Source organism: Electrona antarctica (genome assembly GCF_951216825.1).
Source record: "Electrona antarctica genome assembly, chromosome: 20".
Classification (NCBI taxonomy): Eukaryota; Metazoa; Chordata; class Actinopteri; order Myctophiformes; family Myctophidae; genus Electrona; species Electrona antarctica.
The window spans coordinates 37,264,760-37,279,906 of NC_136801.1; the positions used below are offsets into that span (position 1 = coordinate 37,264,760).

The following is a 15,147-nucleotide window of genomic DNA, read 5'->3' on the forward strand; positions in this document are numbered from 1 at the left end:
TTCCGGTATTGTTCACATGATGTGCGCAGAAGTATATAGTAGGGTTAATAATTGACGTTTATTACACAAAAACATGATGTTCTGGCAGTTTATGTGTTACAGTGCACCATACTGTATGATGTCCCCGTACTCGTAAGACGGCACCTAATTTTGAAACCCATTTCTGTCGTTCGAGGTCTCAGATAAAAATAATCTGTAAAGTGTGATTGCTAATTATTTACGTCAATTAAAATTGTATCGGCTAAAGACGAGTATACAACTTGAGACAGGAAGCCTCACTCATATCATCATTGTAACATCCTCCGGAGGCTATTTTTTTTTTTAGCTTTGATAACTTTAAAAAATTCAAACAGGTTGGGGTCATATACAAGACCCTCCATGGTCTGTGCCCGCCCCCCCCCTAAGTGAATTAATTAAACTGAAGCCTGATAGGGGAATCGGTACCAGAGCAACCACTCGAGGAGATTGCCAAGTGCCGCACCGGCAAACAACATTCGGTCAAAATGTCCTCAGTACAGGATTGTGTAGCATGGACTGGCCTTCCTCGGCGTATAAGGGATTGTGCTACATTTCCATATTTTAAATTCAATCTGAAAAGACGGTTGCTTGAAAACCAAAGCTGCAACCATTTGTGATCTTGTTTTAGGTTTATTTGTATGCTGTGTTCCCCATGTAATGTTATGTAAATGTATTCCACTGTTTTGTCTGTCTGTTTTCTGTTTCCAAAATATATTTAAAAAGTCCCCGCCACTTCATTCAGGGGTCCTTGACATGACAAGGTTTGAGGACCCACTGTTCTGTTTGTAACCAGTACACTGTGCACCAAGTCGTTTCTGAAACATAAGGGCCGATTCATACTCCTATTTTACCGCTGTTTCGGCGCTGTAGTGCCGAAATGATTTCGGCTCGTCAGACATTTTCAGTAGCACCGAAGAGCCGACTTTAGGACGGTACCCCCCCCCCCCCCCACCTCAAATGACGTCACATTGTAGGCTCTACAGAGCCGAACCGACTTTTATTCGGCTCTAAAATAGGAGTATGAATCGGCCCTAAGGCTGCCACTGCACGCAGGCCCGCGGGAAGTACTTTACACAAGCAGGGGCTGAGCGTCTAGTAGTAGCATAGCGCGCGCCGCAAAAATGCGCGTGCACACGCATCATGCACGCGCATTTGCACGCGCAAACGTGGCCTTTACTTTCCCTCTACACACGCAAGTTATATGAACGAACTGACACAGGCAATTAACCAGGATAAGGTGCCAATACTGTGATACAGCATATTTTATTATTTTTTTCCTTCTTCCCCTCCTGTTCGAGGGGGGGCTGTGCCTGGGGGGAGGGGGTGCTACAGCCCCCCCAGCACCCCTACTTCCCTCAGCCATGACTGCACGTTTGCAGCCTTTACCGCACCACATTGACTCCAGTGTTTATAAGTATTTATAAAGAGCACCCTTCTTTGAGCCGTGACCAGGAACTGATCCTCCACCCAGGTGATTTCAATGAAACGACCAAGCCAATTATTTTTTACAAGGTCAGCGATAATACGCTGCGTCGCTTAATGCTCCCCCCGGATCGGCTCCGCGTCATCTCCGTTTATAGTCGAGTCATGCCAGGCCAGACGTTTGCCAAGCGTCTGACGGTTTGTTTTGTCCTTTTTTAATCAAAACGGCAAGGGCTCAACTTGAGCCGCTGTCAGGCTGCCACCGTAGTGAACTAGCATGACAGAGAGAGGCTGTTCCTTAACCCCTTTTGACCTGAGATCAGATTCTAAAAAATGTCTTCTACATCCTGACAGTTTTCTGAAAAAGTATATGTTTCTATGTCAGTCGTTCTTCGATTTTTCAAAAATAGCAGACCTACAAGCTCGTAGCGCGCCACCGAGTGGCGCGCTACGAGCTTGTAGATCTGCTATTTTTCAATAGCTAAAGCATAACATAACGCTAACACCAAAAGCGGTTCCCGCCCAAAATGGGTTAATGCAACTTGACAAGTGGAGGATCTCGGGTGGAGATTCAAGTGAGAGTTAATCAAGCGATATGGGCAGCACGAGCATGGTTTTGATTTGTTGATGCATTTTTCGCAAACCACTTCAGCCATAGCTAATCTATAAACTGACGACATGCCACGGTTTTGAAGCCACTGACACGGATTTAGCTTTTTTTCAATATTTGTATAATTAGTTTATATTTCGTTTCCAGATTTTGCCTATATATCTTTTTTTGATTTATTATTATTATTATTATGTTATATATTATTGACTATTATTTGACTTAGCGGCGATATTGGGAACGGTAATTATGCAGCAGAACTGGTCCAGTCGCTAGTCGCGATAGAATGAATAAAACCTCCCGTTGTTGTCGATCGGCTCTAGAGTGTCTAAATAGATAGAATTAATAAAACCTCCCGTTGTTGTCGATCGGCTCTAGAGTGTCTAGATAGATAGAATGAATAAAACCTCCCGTTGTTGTCGATCGGCTCTAGAGTGTCTAGATAGATAGAATTAATAAAACCTCCCGTTGTTGTCGATCGGCTCTAGAGTGTCTAGATAGATAGAATTAATAAAACCTCCCGTTGTTGTCGATCGGCTCTAGAGTGTCTAGAGTGGCTACATTTAGCTGCTTCAGCCACATCCGGGATAACATCCGGTCCGTCTGGAAAAGTGCTCCGCTGCTATAAATCGCTGGGCGCTATGATTTAATGGATTAAATAGCCCCGGTCAGAGTGTTAAACACCTCGACTTTGTCTCGGTGTTTAACCCATTCTAGACGGGAACGCCTTTTGGTGTTTATGTTATAGAGGGGACTGTGAAGTGCCAATCAGACGTAGTGTGTTTCGTAAAACAGTCTTCTCTGTTAGAGCCTCCCATCACTGGAACAGTCTTCCCACAGAAGTAAGAGACTTCCAACTATCTAACCTTCAAATTCAACCTGAAAAGGTGGCTAAAACAATTCAAATCTGTAATCATAGTAATTATCAGCACTATTTAGTATTCATCACCGGTGTCATTTTTCACTTTACTTTGCGGTTGTTCTGTCCCCTGTACCATGTTTATTGTCTCCACCAGGCCGAAGGCATGGGGAGAGAGTATGTTTTGCACTCCGTCCGTCCGTCCGTCCTTCCTTCCGTCCGTCCGTCCGTCCGTTACCAGCTAATCTCCGCCACCGTTGGCCCGATCCATGCCAAACTTTGCACACACTCCCTGGATGCCAACGACGAACCTCTGCCCCAAATATTCTTCAACGGCCTGTTATAGCGCCACCATGAGGCCGATTTAGGCAAAACACATTTCTGTAGATTACTCGTACAAATTTCATCCATACATCACACAATTTGGTATACACTATCTCCATAGTCATGTGATCAACACGGATCTGCACCATTTCCCATCTCCCATCCTGATTGGCTAAGATTGGCTTCCAAACCAAACTGGTCCGTTTCGAACAAAATGCCACAAATCACAAACACAGTGTGCAATTTCCGTGAAATTATACACGCACATTTCCACTAGGCCGAGGACGACATGCCACTCTTTTTCCCCCCAAATCAGCCTCATGGCGGCGCTATAACAGGCCAATTCCTGTTTTTAGCTATAACTGCATCGATCTGTATACAACTTATGTAGCATAAGTGAAGAAAATTCTTGCAAAAAACTAACAAACAAAAAAACATGTATATATTACTCCTAAACATTTTGCCAAACATCTCACACAGTCCTATGGCCCATTTACAGATGAAAACTGACATGTTGATTAATGAGCTTTGTCCCTGTCAAATAAATAAATAAAATAAAATACTTTAGCTATTGAAAAATAGCAGATATACAAGCTCATAGTGCGGCACCGAGTGCCGCACAACGAGCTTGTAGATCTGCTAATTTTGAAGAATTGTGACAATGTGGCGCAAAGCTTTGAATATATATTCTTTCAGAGCGAACGTTTTTAACTCAAAGCTTTGCTTCTGGGGGGGGGGGGGGGGGTCCCTGGAACAACATAGTTCTTAGATGGGGCTATGTGGCCAATTACATATATTTTTGGGGGTCCTTGACATGAAATAGTTTGAGAACCACTGACATAGAGACATGTTGTTTTTTTTCTTCAGAAAACTGTCAGGATTTAGAAGGCATTTGTAGAATCGTCTTCAGGTCTAAATGTGTTTAAATCATTTTGGGGCGGGAACCCCTTTTGGTGTTAGCATTATGTTATGCTTTAGCTATTGAAAAATAGCAGATCTACAAGCTCATAGCGCGCCACCGAGTGGCGCGCTACGAGCTTGTAGGTCTGCTATTTTTGAAAAATCGAAGAACGACTGACATAGAAACATAGCTTTTTCAGAAAACTGTCAGGATGTAGAAGACCTTTTCAGAATCTGATCTCAGGTCAAAATGGGTTAAACATCATCATTATTTCTCAACTACAGCCTACGCGTACGTCATACATTACCCCTTGCATATGCACTCTATACATGTATGTACGAGAGGACATGAGAGAGAGAGAGAGAGAGGAGACCAAAGAAGTGAGGGAAAGAAAGGATAAGAGAAAATGAGAAATAACAGGGTGGCATAAAGGGATGCAGAGCGGCGTGGAGAACGGAGTGACAGATTGGCGTGCGGGAGGGAGGGAGGGAGGGGTCGTCTGGGTCGCGGCATTCATCAACAAACCTGCCCGGCGTTGACAAACGGATGAGACGGCGCCGGGCCGCCGCCGCAGCCGGCGCAAGCGCTCAACGAAATTGGCTCTTTTAACCCATTTTGGGCGGGAACCCCTTTTGGTGTTAGCATTATGTTATGCTTTAGCTATTGAAAATAGCAGATCTACAAGCTCATAGCGCGCCACCGAGTGGCGCGCTACGAGCTTGTAGGTCTGCTATTTTTGAAAAATCGAAGAACCACTGACATAGAACGTTGGCTTTTTCAGAAAACTGTCAGGATGTAGAAGACATTTTCAGAATCTGATCTCGGGTCAAAATGGGTTAAAATAGAAGGGCCGAGAGAGAAGTGACTTATTGTCACCTCGTAAACACGGGGCCCGATATTACCGCGGAGAAACTCGGGACGCTTTTCTTTTTGACACGCGCTGACGGAGCGGCGATTGATTGATTGAATTGATTCCATCGCCTCCACCCCCGCCCTCGCCCCCGCACCCTCCCCCGGCCGTCCAGGTCTATAGAACTATATTGGCGTTGTAAACGAAGTGTGATGTGTGTACTGTTGGCCTGCTGCCAAGCTGATGACATCGCTGGGGAGTTGGAGAGGGGGGGGGGAGAACGGGAAGAGGTAAAGAGTGACAGATCTGTGTGTGTGTGTGTGTGTGTGTGTGTGTGTGTGTGTGTGTGTGTGTGTGTGTGTGTGTGTGTGTGTGTGTGTGTGTGTGTGTGTGTGTGTGTGTGTGTGTGTGTGTGTGTGTGTGTGTGTGTGTGTGTGTGTGTGTGTGTGTGTGTGTGTGTGTGTGTGTGTGTGTGTGTGTGTGTGTGTGTGATGACGACCAGCGGGGGTAGTTATTAAGGCAAAGAAACGCAAAAGAATCAAACCACTTGGCAAATGGCAACACAACTACAATACACAGATATATCTCTGGTGTTCATGTTCATGTGCGCTACACAGATTTGTTCTGCGGGGACATTTGGGGAACATTGGTTACCGTAATGACTGGAAAATTGCGCAGAGGAAATACTGTAAAATGAACTGCTGTGGGCGCCTGTCGGGGCACATGGGCAACAACGGCCACTGTGGCCGCCTGGGCATACAATTTTTCGAGGGGCACACGGCCAAAGAGAGGGGCAACGACGGCCATGGCCACCGTGAAATTCCTGCCCTGCCTATAGCTATACTGAAATGACCTAACTCAAACAATAGAATAGATTCTCTACTGTAGCCACCATATATACAGCCTGGTTGGTTTGCATGACAATGTCCATGAGAAACGTATCCATCAGGATCAGGAACAACTGCACCCATAGTCAGCATCCAGAGCTGCTAATCCTGGATCAGAACACCATCTACAGTATAGATACATGATCTAATACATTACCATAAAATGCATTGTTTTTATTTGTATGGTCCTGTATACATCTGCTGCTATCCTCACTTTTTTACTCTATACCTGTGATGTGACAATTAACCTGATTGATGATGATGCTATAGTACTACTTTATTGTCAGTTCATACTGAAATTTGTCTTTGACACACATTTGACATAACACCATGATTCTCAGAATTTTAGATCTCCATATGCGACTAAATTTGACTGAGGGACTGCCATTGGATTTTTTTTTATTTTCGTTTTTTCACGTCATATTAAAGCAGGGAACCAATTGACATTGGTTGTTCAGTTTGATCCACCAGTTTTGGAGATATGTCTTATAGAGTAATGTCTTGCAGAAAACAGCGAGTTGAGAAAACAGGCTTGAAAGGTTCACTTCTGTGGTCTCTAACATTACACCATAGCTACATGTTTAAGCATTTATTTCATATTTACATGTCGATTTCAGCTCTGACACTTATTTCAGACATGCTCTAGTATGTGAAGAGTCTGCCTGTGCTATTAACTCATTTTGGAGAGAGAAAAATAAAAAAAAATAAACATGAGGGTAGGGGGAGGCAAGCCGATCGGCCGATTGATGCGGTCGTGAGTCACCGCAGTGGGGGCAGCCATGTTTTTTGTCTGACGCTGTCGAGTGACGCGGCTGATGGCCAACCAGCTGCTGTGATCGGATTTCCGAACGACACTAACGCCGCCGTAGGCAGAGACTCCAGACCTGAATCGCCAGAACATATTTTCTTAATGGGCGTGGCTAGCGATTCAGGGCTGGAGCCAGGCTAGTTGTGGCATGGATCGGGGCTGCTTGATCTAGTAGAAAGTTGATTGAAAGTAATCAATAAAAAGGTGCTCGAAACGTATTTCTACGTATTTCTCGCATCGGACCGAGGGCTAATTAAGAACGTCAAAATACGTTTATCACGTTCGATGTGTTAAAGACAGAATGTAATCCATCACTTGTGTGTGTTTTTTCTATGTTTCCAGTGCCTGGCTGTGTGGGAGACCTTCCTCCTGTCGCAGAGGGACGAGGCCAGCGAGGACGTCGACAGGGATGACTCCTAACGTCCAGACGCCTGCCTTCCTTCTTTCCTTCCTTCCTTCCTCCGCTACACGCCTCGCTTAAAAAATGAACACCCCCCCCCCCCCCCCCGTTGTATGCAGCAGTGGTTTTCAACCTTTTCATATCAAGGTCCATTATTTATTTGGCTTTGGAGCCACGTACGGACCACCATTTGATGAGATTTAGCCTCTCAGACTCAAAATGTGGTCATTGGATAAGATCTTGTCCACAATGCCATGCTGTATTGATATTGGTACCATAAGGAGAGATACATGCAAAACATTGATCAAAATAACTCATAATTTATTTAGCTGGGGACCACCTGGAACCCCCTCAAGGACCACAGGTGGTCCCCCAGACCACTGGTTGAAAACCACTGTTATACTGTACCTATACAATAGGCGTGCAGCCATGCGTCATTCATAATTTACACAAACAAGTTTCCTCAAATGTAACTTGATTTTTGACCAAATACTGTACTGTACCTCAACTTATTTTAATAGTGAAAATAGCAGATCTACAAGATTCCTGAGCTTGCTAGCAAGCGTGTGGGCTATGTTTAGCTGATTTTGGCAAGTTGTGAAAGTATAAAATGGGGCTTATGCTGCGTTCAGACCTTAGAGTATATATGAATAGAGACGGCACCGGATATCTCCTCCCATCCACTTGCATTATGTTGCTCAAAAGCGCATGGGGCGATTTCACTCAGGAACAGAGTGCGTTCTGGGATGGATTTGCCCCAAACACATGAACGCGCTGGCCGTTGACTATCATTGCACGCGTTCACGTATGAAATAGTGGCGTTCACGTATGAAACAGCGTTCACGTGTCATCATGAACGTGCACAATGATAGTCAACGGACAAACGCGTTCATGTGTTTGGGCCCACGCCGCAATACCAAATTCGGCCACTATGTCCATTTCGCCTCAGGGTTTCCTCCGGGTGCCGTCTCTATTCATATATACTCTTTAGGTTCAGACTGGCAGATGAAAAAGATACGAAGATGCAAAGCTACACAGCGTATTTGCAGCTGAAGTTGAAACGAGCTCAACTCATTCTGTAGCTTTGTTATCTTTGTATCTTTCACAGCGGCTGCAAACGTCTGGTGTATCTTTGCATCTTCATGTCGCTGCCTTCCATTGAAAATGAATGGTAGACTGTGTCTTTGTACAGTATCTGCCCGTGTCAACGCATCATTAACGTGGTTAAGTCTAGGAAAAAATAACCCCTATGCCATATCACAATATTACGATTGCCAAAATCCCCGACCATATCTAATCTTGTATCACTATATCGATATGATGTTGATATATTGCCCAGCCCTCCCATGCACGTGCATGAACTCTCTCTCGCGCGCACACACACACACACACACACACACACACACACACACACACACACACACACACACACACACACACACACACACACACACACACACACACACACACACAGTTACTGACTTCCAACAACGTCACTCTGCACAATGCGCAGAGCCGGCACGGAAGCACACACCAGCCAAAGAGACGTCGTTGTTGACTCTCGTTCGGGGTCTAAATCCCGGGTTCTTGAAGCTTGCACCATTCCAGTGGTTATTATTAGGTTTATGTAAACCAAGGGGACCGCCCACCCAACTTTTAGACCAATCCGTGAACGGGGTGATAGCCCCAGAGTGAAAGGGTGGATGTCGGGTCAGTAAACACCGAGAGGTGTGTCAGGGTGACCAGTGAGCCTGCTACCATAGAGCTGTACTATATCTAGGAGCGACAACCCCCCCCCCGCCGCTTTTCACTTCAATGGAAGTTGCTCAGTGGTGTTTTGAAGGACCCGGAAGAACGACGAAGTCTACCGGGTAGTACCACCGTGAGCGTTGATATGATTGGTTGGCTCCTATCGTAGTACCCCCCCCACCCGTGCTGTCCTTGTAGTACCTCTACGTCATGGTACTGCTGGCGGGACCAGCCTGCCTGCAGTACCAGGTTTTGACCAGTAGGGAGACGACTTCAACGTTGCCCAGCCATTCTGGGGGCTCTGTTGCTACTCACCGCGTAATGAGTGTACTTTTCTAAAGTCAGAAAACTACACTCACTCAGCAGTGAGCTGCTTGTCACCTAACATGGGAGTATGAACACCACCACCACGGGCCTCGAGGCCAACTCGCATACTGCACTCCTTTCCGACGTCGGAGACAATCATCCCGTTTCGGAAGGGGCTTCCCGTAACTCTAGTTCAGGGATTATAGGGACATTCTGGAGGTGCACGGGTCCAGAGGAGAAGTTATGGGACCCTTTTTCCCAAGCTCGGAACAACGTTGATGTGAATGACGTTGATGAAGTTATGGGACCGAAGCTCGGAACGACGTTGACGTGTCGTTATAGCAGTAGTATGTATTGTGCCTTATTCCATGTCTTCCATGTCAACTCTCTCTCTCTCTCTCTCAGAAGTAAACTCTCTCTCTCTCTCTCTCTCTCTCTCTCTCTCTCTCTCTCTCTCTCTCTCTCTCTCTCTCTCTCTCTCTCTCTCTCAGAAGTAAACTCTCTCTCTCTCTCTCTCTCTCTCTCTCTCTCTCTCTCTCTCTCTCTCTCTCTCTCTCTCTCTCAGAAGTAAAGCGTATGTACCAAAAAAATTAAATAAAATCTTAACCACTTAAACCCTATCCTTAGTTAAGCAGGGGTCCCTCAGGGCTCTTTGCCGGTGCCTTTTCCGTTTTCGCTCCACGTTAAATATATCTGATGCTGGGGGTTTAAGTGGTTAAATTTACGGGATGTGTCAGATTTCCTGTAATACCGTATATTGCGCATTTTGGACAAAATGGCCACCACGTGAATGGAGTCGGTTACCTCGCCCCATTGAGACCTGAGGACGCATCTGTGTCACCTCATAGCTTTAAACCACTTTAAACCATCCCTTTAAACTTTAGCTGTTGAGAAATAGCAGATCTACAAGCTCGTAGCGCGGCACCGAGTGCCGCGCTACGAGCTTGTAGGTCTGCTATTTTTGAAAAATCGGGAAAACGTGGCGCAAATCTTTGACTATATATTCTTTCACAGCGAATGTTTTAACTCATTAGCATCTGGAACGTCATATTTTCAGATTGGGGGAGGGGGGGTGGTCCACAACCACGGCCAAATACAGATAATTATGTGGGTCCTTAACAGGAAATAGTTTGAGGCTGCACCAGTGCACCACTGATATAACTTTTTCAGAAAACTGTCAGAATTTGGGAGACATTTTGTAGAACCGGGTCCTCAGGCCTCGATGGGCTATAAGTAGGAGCCGGCAAACTCAAAACGGAACGCTGCCGTTTCCGGGAATGTCTAAAGCCTGCATCCGGAGACTTTCTCCTGTTTACCTGTTTATGATGACTATAGCTAATTAAATTAAAATAATAATAATAATGATGTTGATTGCCACACTTTAATAATAATGCCAAATGTTTTATACTGTTATACATTTCTTGCTCTTTTTTTGGCTTTTATTGTTATTGAATTATGTAATGAATGATGATTGGAACAATGCTGACTGAAGCATGTGTTTGATTGATGATAATAAAGAAACATTTGGTACAGTGAGCTAGTACGTATGTGGGTTGTTCGACACGAAATATATGTGGTGAGGAATTAATTAGCATTACGACTAAATTGGGAAGAAAATGGAGTAAGAAAAATAAGTGGCTACTAAAAAAAAAAGAAATCTTGTTTCAAATGACCAAATGTCACTGTTAGGCGAGTTTCTGAGCATGATTTCTGAGCCTCCCTATTTCAATAGTTGAAATATGGGCCCGGCCCACGAGCATATGGTGGTTGTCCGGGGCCGGGCCCCCTAGGCTGCAATGCCAGCTTGACGGCGGGCGTGTCGCGGGTTCGAATCCTGACCTTTGCTGCGTGTCACTCCCGATCTCTCCCCATTTCCTGTCAGTCTATACTGTCCTATAGTCCTATCAATAAAAAAAGCCCCAAAAGGAATCTTCTCGACTGTGTGTGGGGCCATTATTTGGCCTTCACAAGCATAGTAAAACAAGTGCATGCTGCACAAACACAAAGCACGGGGGAGGGGTGATCGTACGCAATCCTGGCGAGAGCTCATCTAGGCTAATGGAATATTAATTTCCTTATGGCCAGCCACGCCATGCTCGGCAGAGCCAACGAGGGGGATTCTGCCTCTTCCGTTTGATTCTCTTTCTTTCCCCCATCTTCATCATAGTAAATTATGAATCCCCCCCAACCAGCCGGAGGGCACATGCAGCGTTAGTGGGAAAGAAGCGCAAGAAACAAGGCACAGGCGGCTAAGATGAGGAGGGTGTGTGTGTGTGTGTGTGTGTGTGTGTGTGCGTGCGTGCATTACTATACTTTTTGTAAGTAGGCTATAGTATAGTGTAGATATGATTCAGCTTGGGGTTAGCCTTAAGACATGTAGATTAGAGGTAGAGGTTCTGTTTGGTGGTGTTGTTTTCCAGTTCAACAAGTTTCAGATGGTCATATCTTCATATGAAAGCTTACATTATGTAGTTTCATAATATGTAAAAAACTGAAAAATGACCATGCCCCCCTTGTTTATCAAACCACTGGACTCTGTCACATATGTTATGCTTATAGCCATGCGCTAAAAACGCCAAAAACAAACAACTGCGCTTGTTGTGAGCTTGTTAATTATCTATTTTACTATATTGTCTGTTTTTATACTATCTCCAATACCGTCCTCACAAGTATAGAAGTTCAGACGTGTGTTTGTGAGAGCGAGAGAGCGAGCGGGATAGAGATTAGCCAGCCATGCTATTACATGCCATGACAGCCATGTTATCACAGTGTTGAATGTACACCAACCTCAGTGAGGCTGCATTATTCAGCTCAAATGCCCACAGAGGCGACAGTGTGACAGCCCCCCTGCATCGCTCCACATTAGGGGGGCTTATACGAAGGTGGCGCTTCATTCGAATAACTCAGTTTAATATTGAATGTGATTAAGCCATTTTGGGCGGGAACCCCTTTGGTGTTTTAAGTATTATGTTATACTTTAGCTATTGAAAAATAGCAGATCTACAAGCTCATAGCGCGCCACCGAGTGGCGCGCTACGAGCTTGTAGGTCTGCTATTTTTGAAAAATTGTGAAAATGTGGCCCAAATGTTTGAATATATTCTGTTTTTAACTATTTTTTTTGCTTCTGGAAGGTCCCTGGAACAACATATTTTCAGATGGGGGTCGGCGGCCAATTACATACATTTTTGGGTGTCCTTGACATGAAATATTGAGAACCACCGATACAGAAACATGGGTATTTCAGAAAACTGCCAAAATTTAGAAGACATTTTTAAAATTTCAACGTCAGGACTAAATGGGTTAAGTCAAGTAGGGCAACCCACTTTGGGGGTTAAACATAGCATGCTGCTGCTACGCATACATACATAAACGTTAACGTACACGCATAATAATGCACACAATGCACTCAATCCACACCTTTCCCAGAGTGAGCTAGAATCCCACCCTTTAGGATAATAAAATCCCTGAGCTGAATAGTGTGCAGATTATGCAGAGTGGTTTGAACGCTGTCGTGCTATTGACACTGACATGATCCAACCCAATTTAGTTTTGGAGACTATACAGCCAGGCTTCAAAACGGCAAAAATAGATTCTTCAGTTATGACATCGAGAACGAGCAACAATAACAGCCAATAATTTGATGACAAATGATAGAAAATAAGTAATTATTTAACTGTAACTGCCACGTAATGTCACAACACAGAGCCATGGGCAATGAGACAGATAGACAGACAGTGCTATAATCTGCACAGATTATAGCACTGCATTCCTGGCAGTGGTGCAAAGGCAAAAGGGCCTTTCTGTGTGGAGTTTGCATGTTCTCCCCGTGTCCCCTAGGGTAGCTACCCTCACATGTTCTCCCCGTGTCCCCTAGGGTAGCTACCCTCACATGTTCTCCCCGTGTCCCCTAGGGTAGCTACCCTCACATGTTCTCCCCGTGTCCCCTAGGGTAGCTACCCTCACATGTTCTCCCCGTGTCCCCTAGGGTAGCTACCCTCACATGTTCTCCCCGTGTCCCCTAGGGTAGCTACCCTCACATGTTCTCCCCGTGTCCCCTAGGGTAGCTACCCTCACATGTTCTCCCCGTGTCCCCTAGGGTAGCTACCCTCACATGTTCTCCCCGTGTCCCCTAGGGTAGCTACCCTCACATGTTCTCCCCGTGTCCCCTAGGGTAGGTATACCCTCACATGTTCTCCCCGTGTCCCCTAGGGTAGGTATACCCTCACATGTTCTCCCCGTGTCCCCTAGGGTAGGTATACCCTCACATGTTCTCCCCGTGTCCCCTAGGGTAGGTATACCCTCACATGTTCTCCCCGTGTCCCCTAGGGTAGGTATACCCTCACATGTTCTCCCCGTGTCCCCTAGGGTAGGTATACCCTCACATGTTCTCCCCGTGTCCCCTAGGGTAGGTACCCTCACATGTTCTCCCCGTGTCCCCTAGGGTAGCTACCCTCACATGTTCTCCCCGTGTCCCCTAGGGTAGCTACCCTCACATGTTCTCCCCTTGTCCCCTAGGGTAGCTACCCTCACATGTTCTCCCCGTGTCCCCTAGGGTAGCTACCCTCACATGTTCTCCCCTTGTCCCCTAGGGTAGCTACCCTCACAAAAAACATGCAGTAATCCTGGTCTCTATACTGCCTCCCCCTGGCCAGCCGGGGCGTCTGATGGAGGGGAAAGGAACTGGTTGGAATAACGTGTTCCTTCCATGTGCTACGTCCAACCGGGGAACACCCCCCCCCCCCCCCCCCCCGTGCATTGACGGAAGCATGAGCTCAGTTCGTGCCTGTACATGTGACTATTATTTACCCTGTTGTTGGTTGTCCACCAGCTCAGTGGCCTTGTGGTTAGAGTGTCCGCCCTGAGACTGGGAGGTCGGGGTTCGATCCCCGGCCGGGTCATACCAAAGACTCTAGAAATGGGACCCAGTGACACTCATCAAGGGTTGGATTGGGGGTAAATCCCTGCGACATACTAGCGTCATGTCCAGGGGGTGTACTTGTACATCAAGCTGCCTCACGCTACAGAAACAGGAGATAGGCTCCTGCCCTATGGGCCTCATGGCTCGGCAAGGCTATACTTACTTACTTACTTGTTGGTTGTCCAGGGTTAATGCTGTTTGGTGTATATATTACCATGTATTTTGTTCCTGCTTACTGTAAATCGCTCTGGATTAACCCATTTTGGGCGGGTGGCGCGCTACAAGCTTGTAGGTCTGCTATTTTTGAAAAATCGAAGAACGACTGACATAGAAACATAGCTTTGTCAGAAAACTGTCGTAGAATGTAGAAGACATTTTTAGAACCTGATCTCAGGTCAAAATGGGTTAAGACCGTCTGTTACAGTAAATGCCTAAGGGGTCATCCAGATGAGGACGATTTCGGTGTTTCTCGGGCAAGTAATTAGCCTATCTGCCCTTTTTGTCACACGGAGACGGCGTTTTGGGGGACTTCAACGGCTAATTTTGAAACTACCTTCCAGAGTGGGAAAGTTTGGAGACGCGACTTTCACGTACAGCGAATGCCGCCTAATTTGCTGAAACGGTGATGTCATAGTCCCCTCGCCCCCTCCAAACTAACTAGTGTTAATGGTTTATTTCACCATAACCACTTACATATAAGTATCACAGCTATTTTATATTTGCACATAATGTCTATAAATCTCTTCTCCAAAAATAGCCGATCTGCAGCCCGCATGCACGAGCTTGTAGAGGAGCTATTTTTGGAGAACAGATATAAATATATATGGTGATTACCAATCCGGAAAGACAAGAAAAAAAACGGATCTTCTACATTATTGTTACTATTAAATGGTGTAGTGTAGAATAGATTAGTATATAGGCTATACAAGATAGGCAGCACAGCCACCGCACGTTCCTCTCAGGCAGGTCTGACTGCGCAGTGCACAGTGCAAAGCATGCATGGACCTCATCAAAGTGCTTCTCTTCTTGGGTGGAAATTAAACATTCTTTGTGTAACTTCAAAACGGCTTTGCATTGAGAGACCACAGGTAGGATAA

General features: G+C 45.7%; 1 protein-coding gene across 3 annotated transcripts in view; it reads left to right on the forward strand.

Annotated features, from left to right (window-relative positions):
* Positions 1–10,667, forward strand: part of snx7 (sorting nexin 7) — an 84,462-nt gene extending 73,795 nt beyond the window's left edge. For 2 of the 3 annotated variants that reach the window (XM_079490191.1, XM_079490192.1), the window contains exon 9: positions 7,019–10,667. In XM_079490191.1, coding sequence (XP_079346317.1) covers positions 7,019–7,096 — 78 coding nt within the window. In that variant the 3' untranslated portion in view covers positions 7,097–10,667. The remainder of the gene's footprint in view (positions 1–7,018) is intronic. The other variant, XR_013788549.1, reaches the window with a different exon arrangement.
* The last annotated feature ends 4,480 nt before the right edge of the window (positions 10,668–15,147 follow it).